The sequence below is a fragment of the Myripristis murdjan genome, chromosome 1 (genome assembly GCF_902150065.1).
Source record: "Myripristis murdjan chromosome 1, fMyrMur1.1, whole genome shotgun sequence".
NCBI classification, from domain to species: domain Eukaryota; kingdom Metazoa; phylum Chordata; class Actinopteri; order Holocentriformes; family Holocentridae; genus Myripristis; species Myripristis murdjan.
In genome coordinates, this window is record NC_043980.1 from 17008917 (window position 1) to 17024103 (window position 15187).

Sequence of the window (15187 nt, forward strand, 5' to 3'; positions counted from 1 at the left end):
TAATGCTCATAAAATACTAAATAAATACTAACAAATATGAGTAAATCTACTGCAACACTCATACTATAAAAAAGAAATATTTGTGTACACGGGAACAGCTGATAAATAAGATCGATGGCACATTTCTACACATCATACTCCACAGCACCTGAGTTCCCCTTTAGCTGCATATAAACCCCTCGATCACTCGGTATGATGCATTGTGCTATAAGGCTCTGCAGTATCTGTTTGTGAGGTGATTCTAAACGACCTGAGATGCGTTTTGGAAAATCTGGCTCCAGTGCTGTACTTTAAAGTATAAAGCCCGGGGCAAATGTCTGCTATATTTTTGCTCTGTGTTAATGCTGTGCACAATTACATGCAATCTCAACTGCATGCGTTGTGGGCCCCGGCACCTGGAGCGCATGACACATGAATACAAATCATCAGCAGCAGCACAAATCATTATCACCTTGATTTATTAGATTTTCAAAGGCTTATCAACACAACACATGAAAAGAGCAGGGTTGCATAGAGCAATGAGTTGCTGGAACACTTTACCATTTCAAATAATACAAAGAAAGAAGAAAAGAAAAAAAAATCCATAAAAACCCACCTTACTAATAGGATAGTGTTGTAACTGCTGAATTAAAAAAAACAAACAGTCTGAATGAGAAAGAGGATCTGGGGTTCTGGAAAACCTGGAATGTAAATCCAGTGAGCTGCATCCAGTCTCATTTTTTTTTATTTTTTTTATTCTTTTTGAGTAATGTTTGTGACTTGAGACTGAGCCAAATGGAAGATCTGTCTTCTACAGTGTAACTGAGTGTCAGTGTCAGAATATAGATTTATATTAAGCTCAAGCATATATACAGCCAAATGTGCCACTAAACTTCTGTGTTGCTTTGAAAATTTCAGCAATGTCGTAGTTCTCATTTTTACTGAATATATCATATTCAGTGGAGACACCAGGGATGGATCAAAATAAACTATAAACAATCAAAATGTAAATCAAAATGATATATAATAGGATTTTTTGTTTGTTCATTGGCTGTGTTATGGTTAGTAAATCATATTTTGGAAAAAAAAAAAAAAAAATCACTTCTGTGCCATGCAGATATTCTCATTCTGTGTACTTTCATTTGTAATTTGCAGAAATCTGAAGTCTGAAATTCTGTACCTTCCTCCACTCACCTTGGGGATTTGACCAGTGACCCTACACTTACAGATGTGACAGCTTTATTTCTGATTCTTCCTTTCAACATCTGACATCTCTTTTGGGGATTGAAAGCGTTAGCCTAGAAATTAATACTGTGATAACTTCAACATTTAGGTTAAGTGTGTATTTATTTTCACAAATTTAAATAAAAGTGGGCAAGCCTGGGTGGATTCTTTGTTTGAATGCATTATAGATTCAGAACTTGCAAAGAAAAACAAAAGTAAACAATGCTCTTTTTGTTCTTCAACTGCCTCCCCCTGTTTTCCGTGATCCAGATACACACGTTCATGTATCGATGCTGCCTGCTGTCCCAGTAGTGGAAGAGATGACAGGAGCCGTTCAAAACATCTCCTTATGTCCCCTTAGATGGGAGATCTAGTGCATTCTCCTCAGGAAATAAATTATAGGAGTGTATAAGATGCACTCCCATCAACTTCCATTCCTCTCAGGGTCTCATTTATGACGCTGAAACTTAAAAGTGGCAGCTGCCATTTTCCGCCTCTGTCTTCTCCCTTCGACACCCCTCCTGCCTGCTTACATCTCCTCCAAATGACTTCCTGGTAAGAGCTGACTGGGGAGTGAGTAAAGAAAGGAAAGCAGCACCAGTAAAAAGGTTTAATCTGAATGACTTGTGTGGTACTTTTCTTATTTCAGTGCAGTATGGGCAGACGTGTGAATGAAGTTTCTGAATATTGTTAATCATTAGTTTCTTTGAATTATGTCCACAGCACTAAACGCATGTTGAAATTGCCGAGCAATTACCGTCTATACAAATGATGTCTAAAACTGCCTCAAACTCAAAACTAAAACTGCACAACAGCAATTACCATTTTCGACAAGTCACTTCACTTGCAACTGCGGACATGCCTCTACCAAAACTCTCATGCAGTACCGCTGTTTTCACAGTGCAGATAATTAGTCTGTATGACAAGGGAACAACTTCATTTTTGGTCAAACACAAAGTCAGCCTGTACGGTTTAGGCCTGTTTAACCCCTTCAGACCTGATTTTTTTTTCAGCCATGGGAAAAATGATTTCCATCTTTTTGTATTACTCATATTACAAATGAGGCTCAGATTTTTTTTCCCCCTTTTTTCAGAAAGTCAACTCCATCTACATTTTATATATTATTACTAAATCTTAATATATTATTTAAATTAAATCATTGTTATTGTTCACTTATTATTATTACAAATGGATATTTTATTTTTATTAAGAAGAACTGAAAAACACTGAATAATGAAAAATTGCTTAGCTGGATAACCCTGAATAAATAAATAATAAATAAATAAATAACAAACTTCTAGACTTCTACTGCTTTATACCCTAAATGTGAACAATTTTCATGCAAATATTAACTTGATTTACTGTGCCAAGAGATTGTTTTTTGTGTTTCAAGACCTAATTTTCATAATATAAAAACTATTCATATTGCTTCCCTTTAAACCTGGTGTCCACTAATTGGCCTTTAAGCATATAATGCACAAAATAACATTTGCAATATTTACTGCACATTATGTTTAACCCATGAATTGTAGGAATAAATGTTTAAAAATATATTTTAAAATAATGTAACAAAAGCAGCTTACTTTGGCTGTTCTCATGCACTGCTGCATGCAAAAATCAACAAGTCGGGCCACACTTGCATGTGATTGGCTTGTTACGGTCCTCTAAATAACAAAATAGAAGATAGTTATGTAAATCATACTTCAGCATAGGAAAAAAACAACAGCAAACATAGCAATTGATGCCAGGTCTGAAGGAGTAGGCTTAATTCAAAATTGTTTCAGCATTTTGTACAGCGTTATGGGGCTGCACCTCATCAAGAGTGATTGTGTACCATACTTGTGCCTGAAGTGCGGGTGACAATCTGCTGTGGAGACTTTACCACAGCTGATTGTTGTTCCACCTACAGTAGCCTTTCCCCTGAAATTTAGTAGTGTAATTTTATAGGTAATAAAAAGTCTTTTTAATTGCCAAGACTGAAGTCCGACTGCTGATATTTACACCACAGGCCGCTAATGAACATATTTGAATCACAGCTTCTCCACATGGTGAGAGTAAAGTCCAGTGTCTCAGTGGGCGGGCTCAGCTCACACCTCTTAATCAGTGACTAGGGAAACACTATTATCTACATTATACCAATGTGTGTGTATGTGTGGTTTCTTCACCTATACAGCCTACAGCCGTGCCCCTATCCCCATGGCGGTGGTGCGCAGGGAGCTGTCTTGTGAGTCCTACCCCATCGAGCTGCGCTGCCCAGGTACAGACGTCATCATGATCGAGAGCGCCAATTATGGCCGCACCGACGACAAGATCTGCGACTCGGACCCCGCCCAGATGGAGAACACGCGATGCTACCTCCCAGATGCATACAAGATCATGTCACTCAGGTCAGTGTGTATGTATGTGTGTGTGTGTGTGGGTGGGAGTGTATGTGTGTGATTGGTGTAGTGGCAATATGAATGTGTGCCTTGCAATGTATCTAACGCCTCCAAAGTACTTAAAATGGGAGAGGGGGTCTTTTTGTCTTTTTGTTTGGCTGTATGTCTTTGAATCCTATACCCTCCTTTCCGCCCTGATCCCTCATCATTGACCCTTAATAAATAAGTGAATTTGATGAGAACTGACTAGAAAATCATAGCAGAACAAAAATAGCAATCAGGCAAAGCAACGCTCTGTGTAATGAGAATGTGTCAACATAAATATTCATTACTGTCATCGTTACTATCTCCTCAATTTTTCAGAGATCACATGAGTGACTCCAACTCTTTTGTGTTTCCTCTTTCCCGTTTTCCTCTTTTCGCTCGCCCCATGCCATGACTTTCTCTCTCTCCTTTCCTCTCTGCCGTCTCTCTGTCAAACCACCTGTCTGTGTCATGCTGTGGTGATCTGGTTGCGATTGCTTTGGCCTGGCACTGTCTCTCCATTTGCGCTGGCAGCTGCAGCTTGTGTGGCCACTCTCCTACGGCCCTTGCCATCCATAATTTATACACATGCACATACACACACATGCATGCACCACACACTACATGCACTGCCCTGGGGCTACACCAGACTGTAAGCTCCAATTAGCAGAGCTAGAGGCCAAACTCAATCTAGAAGGATCCTCTGTGGAGGTGACTCAGGCCGGAAACAACTGTTTATCACATATATTGTCTGTGCGTGTTTGTGTGTCTGTGTCCCGTGTGTGCAAATGTGTGTGTGTGAGGGTGGTTTTATATGAGAGCACACACATACACTGAGTGTGTCTGTTAGGCCAGCATCAGTGTTGCACGTAAAGGGGCGCACTAAATTTTAATGTGCGCGCACTACAGCATGTCTAGGTATGTGTGCGTCTGCGCGTGTTTTTGTGCGCTCGTTAAAAATGCATGTTTAGGGCTGCACCAGAACATGCGCACACACTGCAATGTGTTTGTGTGCGCACGTGTGCATTTAGCCCTTTCCCATATTCATGCCTCTCTCTCTCTCCTTCAATCTGTTTCATCCAGTCTGGTTTCCACTCTCTCATTCTCTCTATGTCTGCATCATCTCTGGCTTTCAAGCCAAGCTCAACTGACTGATAAAAATCAGAGCATGTTCCGCCTGCCCAGCGTTTCCTCAGTATCACATTCTCCCTTTGTTCTCCTCTCTACCGCTCTCCAAGGCCAGGGAGTGCGTGCCTGCGTGTGCATGTGTGTGTCTATTTATGTTGGGGCGTGTGTACCGTATGTGTGTATGTTTGTGTGGGTGAGTGTGAGTGTGTGTTTGTACCCATACCACATAATTGGTCTTGATATCAAAGCCTCATATCTCTGGAGGGTCTCACAAGGCTTCTCAAGCAACCTAGAGAGGACCTGATATCGCAGCATTTCCCAGATTATCTCCCCATTGGGATACACTGGGTTGAAGGGGAAACGAAGCCGTGGCCATGAAAGTTACGCTTAATCTGTTTTAGTGATATACCGGCCTCAGTTCAATGACTCACTCAGTTTTATCTGTTTTTCAACTGAAGAGCTCTCTTTCAAATTTGCTACCGAGCATTATTTTTTTATTTTAGGCTCTGTTGTAGTCTAGTTCAGTTCTTTGAGGAATTTTTTTTTTTTTTTTTTACCTTGAGTGTTTGCCTCGAAGTTGCATGATGTATGCATGATTTTAAGTTTATAGTTATTTCATTACGGTTATAATATTGGCCACTCGGTCTGCAGTCAGCTGAGAATTTTGAGACGAGCGTTTGTTTTATTTCATTTTCTATATCATTTTATTTTCTTTAAGACAGGAAGTGTCCATTAATACCACAATAATACCGCAATGCCACAATAAAAAAACAAAAAACAAAAACAAACATCAAATCTAACATTCTACTTCTGCTAAGATGCACATGCATTATCACAGTAACAAATTAGACACGCACACAGACACTGTCGCCAGCAGTATACTACTATTCTAATAATATTTCTATATTAATTCAATAGCTGTGCTGCTGTTGAAAATACGCATGGCACATGCTGCTGTAACAAAAATTCTTGGGGTAAAACTGAGAGGAGCATCGGCCTTTTTAAGCCTAAACTGTTTAAAAATGTATTAGTTTATATTCGAAGAAGTATATCATTTAGAGGCATACCTGTTTGTGGTGTCCTAATTAATTTGATAGATTTTAAATGCTCATATATGCTGATATGACACACTGCTCAGTTTGATTATGATTCCTTTGATTCTTTTAATCTACATTTTACGATGACCTTTTACGTTTGGCAAGGGATGCTAGATAGAAATGAGCATTTCTGGCTAAATCTGGCTCATTTACACACTTTTTTGTTTGTTTGTTTGTTTGTTTTGACTTGTATTTTCACTGGTGATTAATATGCACTGTCACGGACAAATAAACCAATAAAATAAATAAATGAATAAAATGAATAAATTGCTGTTTACATGGTGTATCAACACTGAAACTTGTGCCAATGCATTTTCAGTGCCAGAAAGAGTCTAAATCAAGATAATAACAACAACAACAACAACAACAACAATAATAATAATTATATAATAATAATAATAATAATAATAATAATAGTGATGATGATGATGATGATGATAATAATAATAATAATAATAATAATAACTGTCTTACTGAACAACTGAATCTTACTTGATGAGGAAATTTTCCTTGAATTTGAATCTGCTACACAATATTTTTCAGTGCAGCCATGCTACGGCGGAGAGGCGTAGTGAGCTGAGCGAGGGCGCAGTAAACTGTCACAAGGGAGAGTGACATCAGGACAATGGAGGTGTTTGAAGGTTGAGGTTGTTCTATTCTGCACAACGAGAGAGCTGCTTGCCGGAGCCGTGGAATACCTGCAAGTCATAGCAGTCCATAAACATAAAAGTGATTTGATGGTTTCTAGGGAGGTGTTTCACAACAAGCACCTTGTCCGTCACTGATACTTGAGTGCTCCATGAACCAAGTACCTTTCTACACACTCACACAAGGGAAAGGAAGATCTCTTTCTCGCTCTCTCTCATTCTCTCCGTCTCCCTCTTTCACACACGCACACACACCCACACATGCACACGCACATTCAGGAACATGAAATGGCAAATTTAAACACTCATATGAATGTGTTGACAGGGCAGACAGGTGCACAAACTCCATTTTGTTGTTTCTGCCCACAGCTTCAATGTTAAATTACTTCTGGACTTTAAACAAACTTTACACAAACACCTCGATACCCCCTCTGCTACCTTGTCACCTTGTTTGCCCTTCTTTTTTTCTCTCTCTCTCTCTCTCTTGCTCTCACGTTCTCACCCTTTTCCCCTCTCTCTTGAGTCGCTCATCACAAAAGAAAACCACTTAAACAAGAAAAACAAGGGTAGGGAGGTGTTCTTCCCTTTCTTCCGCTCCTCTTCCCTCCCTTGCTTCTGGAAGCGTTAAATAACAACATGCTTCATTTATTATTCTCATATCTGTCACTCTCTCTTTAAAGTTTCGGCCTCTCTTTTTTTTTCCAGTTTCATCACGCCATGTCCACATTTTCCATTTCTGCTCTCCTCTCTTTCATCAAATGGTTTCTCACCCCTGCCTCTCTCCTTCCCTCTGACTTTTCCTCTCGCTCTCGCCATCTGTTTTACTTTTCATCACCCTTTCCTGTTTTTCCATTCACTTTTTTCTCTCCCTGGCTCAGGGGGGAAGGTGAAAGCGAGGCTCTTGGCCAGGGCTTAGGGTGCAGCATGTTGCCTGTGTTTGGCTTTGGCCCAGTCTGGACCAAATGTGTCAGCTTTGTGGGCTGCAGGGACGCCCCTGGTCTGGACCAAGCCCCAACCTTCAGCGCTCCCATGGGGACTGAGGGGCAAGATTTCTGTAAAAACGCACCCAAATTCACACCAGCCCTATGTGCACACACACGAGTGAATATACATGCATGCATGAACATACATCCTCGCTCATGCACGCTTGCTGGCACACTTTCCCACACACACTGGCCTACAGATACAGTATGCATGCACACACTCAGAGGAGGAGGGACAGTTGCTCATCAGTTCTTCTAGCTTGGTCAACCTCTCCTGGCAGCCTGTCTCTTTAGAACTGAGTCTGAGGCTTCAAAGCAGCAGACTAGTGTGTATGCACATGTTTGTGTGTGTGTGTGTGTGTGCGTGTGCGTGCGTGCGTGCGCGTGTATAGTCGTAAGTTTTTTTTTTTTTTTTTTTTGAGTGTGTGTTTGCAAGCGCGCACCCGCATGTTTGAACCATTCACGTGGGAGACTGTAAAGAAACCTCTGAAGTTCTATTCCTTTGACTCTCTGAATTATAGAAAACCACTTGAATCACACACTGCATTCAAGTGCGAGTCACATGCTGCAATTCAAGGCTATGTAGCCTGTGAACTATGCCATAGAGCCTGGCACTTTTTTTTTTTTTTTTTTTTTTTTTACAGGCATCTACTTCATCTGTCCTCTCCACTTCACTCTAATCCATTTCCATATACAAAGTGGCAAGCTGCAAAGATAGAGGAATGGACGGGTGATGGGGAAGAATGAGACTGGAGGTTAAAGAAGTAAAGAGTGAGACATAATTAGGAAAACAAATGCTCTAAACCTTACATAAACCATACATTTTATAACCATCATTATTCTGGTTCAGTGACTCTAACTACAAAGAATAACACATGCTAAATTGACCATTTGCACTAACTGGGGTTGCAGCTGCATGAGTTGTTTGTGTGTGTTTGTCTGTGTGGGTCTGGCTGTGTTATCTTGCAGAGGTGGACTCACCAGGACATTGGTGATTATATCTTTTCTTCTGAGTCTTTGTGCCTATCCATTTGCTCTTCTTCTCTCCCCCCCTCCATTTCCTATCCTGTTTCCCACTGAATGAGGTCATATCTGGAAATGTCCTACATAATGTGTGTGTGTGTGTGTGTGTGTGTGTGTGTGTGTGTGTGTGCGCGCGCGTGTGTGTATGTGTGGGTGTGGGTGTTTGCGCACGCTCGCTGCCACCCTCATATAGTCACCACGGTTACAGGAGATGCCCCGCGGCACCCTGGGAGTCCAACTGTCACCCTTGCTCAGTGCGGTAATTAGGGCCCACACACATTCATGCATATGTACACACACACACACACACACACACACACAGAAACAGACACTCATAAAGATAGCTACATAGAGAAAGAAAGTGAAAAGTGGGGAGATAGACAGAGATACACGGAGACAGACAGATTTCGACATGCAGTCTCTACTTAAACACACATGAACAGAAAATATAAGGTATATGACGGCAGTGAACACAAAGGTGCCTTTGCATGCTATTATTGTCCCTCATAGCATCATCCTTCTTCCATTCACCCGACCCACCAGCGCACACACACATGTAAATGTATTCTGACTGACAGCTGCACTCCTCTCTCGAAAAAACCGCTGTATCTCCACCTGTCAAAGTCTCCACTGTCTGACCCTTCTCTACTGTTGCTACCACCACGCTAACCTTAGTTATCACGCTTCACCAAGCACCTAAGCTACATGGCTGCCTGAGAATGGTCTAGACACCACTCCCACCCCGCACCCCCCCACATACACGCATACAGTCTGACACATAGAGAGACATGAGCATGTGAGTCAGTGCCTGGGACACACTGGCATGTAGACGGTGACTGACTTACTTACTGATTTGATACTTGATACTTTGACATTGACATGCTTATCTCTCTCTCTGTCTCTCGAAATATATAATTTGTAGGCCAAGATTTTGTTAATGGAAGCGTTGTGGTTGCTGTTTGTAGTCTCAGTGGTTTTATTCGGGTAAACAGTCTGTGTGGCGAGCGTAAGAGGTTGAAAGCGGCCACAAAAAGTGTTGATGTTTGCGTATTGTGTGGAGAAGCATTCAACTTGTAATAAAAGAAACAGGAACAGAAACAGATGTGAGCAGCTGAAAAAAAAAAAATGTAAGGCTAAATCGTCGTTGCATGAAAGCTGATGGGTTCTGTGATTGTTAACATGCAAGCACAAAAACTGTCCTCCTCTCTGCTTGAAACATACATGCTTCTGCAGAAGCACACACACACACACCCACCCCCCTGGACGCATACATGCAACTTCTGTACATCAGGAGGTGAGCCTGGCTAAATCCTCCGCGACAGTGTCTCGATGTGGGGTGCTTGTGTTGACTTGAGTAAGAGGGAGCGACAGTGTCGGTGTCTTACACGCCTCTCTGCCTTTCACCAACCCGGGGAGACAGGCCTGGCTGTCTCGAATGCTACTCGTCTTTTAGGTTTGGGAGGATTTGGATTTTGTGCTAGCAGGTGGTCTTGATGAGAGAGAGGTGTCACACACACATGCCGAACATAGAAAGACACACACAGGGATGTCAGCAAAGGAATGTTGCTAGGTGGAATCGGGAGGAGGGCTCCGGGAGTGTGTCCTGGAATAGGACGATGTGGAAGTTGCCATGGTAACCGGTGGAAGAGGAGAGGAGAGGAGAGGAGAGGAGAGATGGAGGAGCTCAAAAACTGTACTTGGCTGTCTGCCTGCCACGGAGATATGTGTTTGTGCGTGTATTATTTGTGCGCCTCTCTCGATGAGTAGACATACCATATTATCAAGCACATTTTCATGCCATATTGTTCATTATCCCACAAGATTATTTCCTCTAAAAAATGAATGTTAAAATATGAGTTAGCTGTCACTCACAAAATAGGCTCCTTTTAAAGCTCACATTAACATGCATCACATTACCGGGCTCTATCCAGTTAAGACTTATCCCCATTTCATTTGCACCTGGCATTAAAAAACTGTCTCCAGTACCCACATGGAAATCGGATTGCTCTTTCCCGGGCAAAACGCAATTATGTGTTGACATCCTGACAACTTTCCCCACACCTTCCACAGTAAACGCAAAAAAATCCCCTCTCTTATGTTGCTGTAACAATCTCGCATGCGTCTGCAATGTATGCGCCGTTTCTCGTAGTTCAAAAGCAATTTGGATACCATGGGAAACAGCCGGTCCTCTGCGCTTCAATGCAGCTACTTTGAACATTGTTTGTTGAAAGTAACAATGTTTTTTTTCTTGATATTTTAGTCATTTGTTTTTTTCATATGAGTACAATTACAAAAAAATCTGCTACCAGGGCCAAGAACTATATGTAAAAACAGAATTGGTCTGTTGTGAGCAGCTATTTCCACTGATGGTTGCAATATGTTTGATTAAATTTTGATTCAAAATGTTCACTTGCGCTTGTTTGTGACCATCTTACTACCAGTCTTATGTTTTTCTCACTGATGCCTATTAGGATACAACTGCATGCCCAAAATGCTGTGGATGATAAGGTATAAAAGGGTGCCGCACTGTGCCAGACTACATAGTGTGACTGCAATGCCTTCAGTATTGTTGGCATATACAGTATATATAACATCTTGTGTGTCAAAAATGACAGTTGACATGCCACAGTCATGTAGAGAGGCTGGAAGAAGCATGGAAGACAGTAACATTCACCAGCCAAATATTAATAACACATTTTAAAGCTGTTTCCCTGTAGGAAAAACATTACTTTACCTGTGGCGTGTCTGACAGGCTGATCGAGAGCTGACAGGAACTCAGGGACCACAGAGCCACATGTGTGTGTGTGTGTGTGTGTGTGTGTGTGTGTGTGTGCTGTTAGAAATCTGTCATTTCTTTATGAGTTAGTGGTATGGTTGCGTTGGCACAGGATGTGTTGCTTCCACTTCATATCCCAAGGTATAGACAGACTCTCTGTTTCTCTCTGTTTCTTCGTTCTCTCTCTCTCTCTCTCTCTCTCTCTCTGTGACTCTTTCTCGTTGTCTTTCATTCTCTTCCTATATCCGCAAATCTCAGTCATTGTATGGCTCTTCAATTACTTACTCCGTCCCAGTTTCCCCTGCATCCTCCCCAGAAGTTCACCTTGTTTATTCCTCTCATTCATCCCCCCACCACCCCATTTGTCCATCTCCAAACACTCCTATATGTGTGTATAGCCGCATCAGGGAGCTAATAAAGCAGAAACGAGGCTAGTAGCAATGGAATCTCATATATGGTGTGTGTGTGTGTTTGTGTGTGTGTGTGTGTGTGTGTGTGTGCATGAGAGAGAGAGAGAGAGAGAGAGAGATACAGCAGATAGTGTAACTATACACTGTCCATTGTCCATTGTCATTATCTATCTATCTATCTATCTATCCATCTATCCCTCCATCTATTCTTCCACTGTTGTGTGGTGTATTTTGTATTTTGGGAACAACTGTTGCTCTTCAAGAGGGCTTATATGATGGATTCCTGATGTAATCAGATGTTTTTCAGGCTGTTGTCTTCAACAGCGCTGATGGGCTGACAGTCCATGGAAATCCATTTAGTGTCAGTTTTGTTTTGTTGTGTTGACAGATTTGCCCCTTACACACTCCACAAGTGTGGTTGAACAGAACCGTTGCTAGTAGTAACTTACTACTATGACTACTGCAAGAACTAAGTCAGCAAAAAAAAAAAAAAAAAAAAAAAAAAAAAAAAATGTGTGGCATTTAGTTGATATTTTAAACTGATTGTGCTCTGAAAGAATGACATTTCAGTGTTGCAGTGTGTCCATATGATTTTATTTCTGTCTAGGTATCTACTGGGAAGCTTCTTGAATGAAAAGTGAACATCCGGCACTACATATTGTTAAGGCTATTATGGTGGTTGAGGGTGGAAAGTGAGTCAAATTTCAACATCATGTTAATTTCCGTTAAAGTTCTCATATTATTCACATGCATAAAGATGTTAACTTTGACGGCCCTATATCTACATATTTTTATCTCTATCTATTAGGGATGCACGATAATATCGGCATGACATCACTATCAGCTTATATCGGTTTTAGAAATGAAATATCGGTATCAGCCTGAAATGAAGAGAAATAGGTCAAATCTGTCCTGGTTGTGGCTGTTGTCAGAGCATCACTCTAGTCTGCTTAAGCAAGATGAATCTTACAGATTTGTGTGAAAGAAAATGTTATATAAAAGGGATATGGCATGTTTTACATAAGCTAAGTTATGTAAAACATGCCATAATAATAGTATTGCCATAGTAATTTTCTTATTTTGCCCAGTAGAATATGTAAATTTTGAAAGCCGTAGTATTTTATTTCCGCATCTTCCACTTGGCCCTCACAATAATAGCAGGGATAAGAAAATGTTAATTCCACTGCAGGAGACACTTGATGTTCTCTGCAGTGGGAAAAAAAAAATGTGCATAAATCGGTATCAGCATCAGCCAAAAGAGTTGGAAAATATCAGCATATAGGATATCGGCAAGAACTCCAATATTGTGCATCATTGCTCCTTGGCTATCTCTCTCTCTCCCTACACACACACACACACACACACACACACACACACACACATATATATATATATTTTTTTTGCATTTAAATTGTGCTTCATTTGATTGTCTCTGCAATCCTGTGATGAAGATGTTGTTTCTTTCATCCTTAACTGGTGCCAAATGAGGGTGAAGAATGGCAGCAGGCTAAAAAAGCCTTTGGAATGCACAGCAAGTCGAAAGTTGTAATGTTGTCTTTTTTAATGTAAAACTAGGCCATTACATTTTAGACACCATCAAGGAGAAACAGCATTCCATTTTTTAAAGCTATAAACACACTGTCAGAGGAACACATTCATTTGATGTATAACTGCCTATTACCATGCAGTTAAATTCACTCCTTTCTCACTTGATGTTACAAAACCATAATCCAATACCTTTCACATTGTATACCATTCTGTGTTTATGAGCCAGAGCATGTTTTTTTTTTTTTTTTTTTCAGTCTTCCTGCAAGTTACCTAACAGTGTGGGTGAACAAGCAGAGCAAAATCAGATGGTGACTTTGCACGGTGTGAGTCCATATGGCATGTCCAGACTATCGCAGAAGTCTCATAGGGAGGCCTATCAAGAGAAATGCTCAAAATTCTGTGGCGTCAGTGTTGCCGCTCTGAAGAGGAGGCCAGACGGGGCTCCGTAAGGTGAAACGGTTCTGGAATGCCAAACTGTGTTTTTGAATATCCGTTGCTTTGCAGTAGTCAGAAAGCGTCGTGCGTTGTGTTCAGATAAGGTTATAGAATATTGCGACGGTGCTCTGGCATGTTTACATGTTGGCTGGAGCGTTTCGGGCACAAACCCATCAGTGCGGTGGAATGTTTGAAATGCTCAGAAAATGGTCCAGAATGTTCCGACAACGTTTTGAAATGTTTGTGTTTGGAAATGTGAAGAATTTTCAAACAGTCCGCTGGAATGTTTAAATATTATCCAAATGTTCAGGCCGTCAAGGCTGGGCGGCCATTCAGTATTCTTCTTCTTCTGTCATCTTTCAATACAATCATATTGTGAAGAAATAATGACGCTGAGCTACAGTGAAAAATAAATTGGTTGTCTTTGATGCTGTTGAAAGCAAAGACTAATTACAGTAATATCTCTTATAGTGTCCGATGTGAAACAAATGAGGGACTATTTGAAAATTTGAATTTTATCACACTTAATAGTTAACAGTTGATTTTATTATTTAGTGAGTTATTTTACATCTGTTAGGAGATATTGTTTTGTATCCGTCATTACAATTACACCATATTTAGTAATACATGTTTGGTTCCTATTTTGAGCCAAAAAAAAAAAAAAAAAAAAAAAAAACTTCATTCAGATTAGTGATGAATTCTTTATTTATTATGACACTGATGCTTAATTTTTGCAATAATGTTCAGTTTAGGAACATTGGTGGAATTTGTTGCTTTTGAAGTTACACATGGCTCCAAATGATATATCAAAACATAATCATCCCATCACTCCAAATGAAGGCAGAAACCCGAAACAGTGGTGTGGCTATACTGAAGATAAATTAAAAAATTTAAAAAAAGGATCAAATAAATAACCATTATGATATGAAGAGAAGTATATATCCTGGGTCAGATACCATTCCTGCTGGTCACTTGCATTCAGACAGTGTGTGTGACAGCATCCCTGAATGTTTTGTATGTGTTTAGATTGCACAGGCAGTGTTCTTGAATGTTTGGCTGGAACGGCAGGATGGCTTGACAGTTTTTGAAAGCTCAGACGGCGTTCTAGAGGGCCCTGGTGAGGCTGTGTGTGCGTCACTCAACACTCTCAGACACCTCTTTCAAATGATGCGGATTAGTTCCCAGCTCTCACTTGCTCTGTAATTATATAGTTCTCCAACACATCTGCACACAAGCACACATGGCACTCTCTCTCTCTCACTCTCTCTCTCTGTCTCTCTCTTACACACACACACACACTCACACGTACACAAACACACGGAAATCACGGACACATCTTTATTCCCTTTTACATGTGCTCACGAGTGCACATGCGCACACAAGCACTCACACGCGCGCACACACCCATCAGCAGCCAGTGTCAGCCTTATCAAATTATCATCAGTCAGTCAGTCGTGTTTATATGTAGGAGAGAGAGACAGACAGCACAAGAGTGAAGGGAGGTCTGCCAAACAAAGTGAAAAACATCAGAGACA

General features: G+C 40.8%; 1 protein-coding gene across 2 annotated transcripts in view; it reads left to right on the forward strand.

Annotated features, from left to right (window-relative positions):
* Positions 1–15187, forward strand: part of adgrl3.1 (adhesion G protein-coupled receptor L3.1) — a 121852-nt gene that overhangs the window by 32232 nt on the left and 74433 nt on the right. For both annotated transcript variants that reach the window (XM_030055249.1, XM_030055239.1), the window contains exon 4: positions 3377–3590. In XM_030055249.1, the coding sequence (XP_029911109.1) occupies positions 3377–3590 (214 nt within the window). The remainder of the gene's footprint in view (positions 1–3376; positions 3591–15187) is intronic.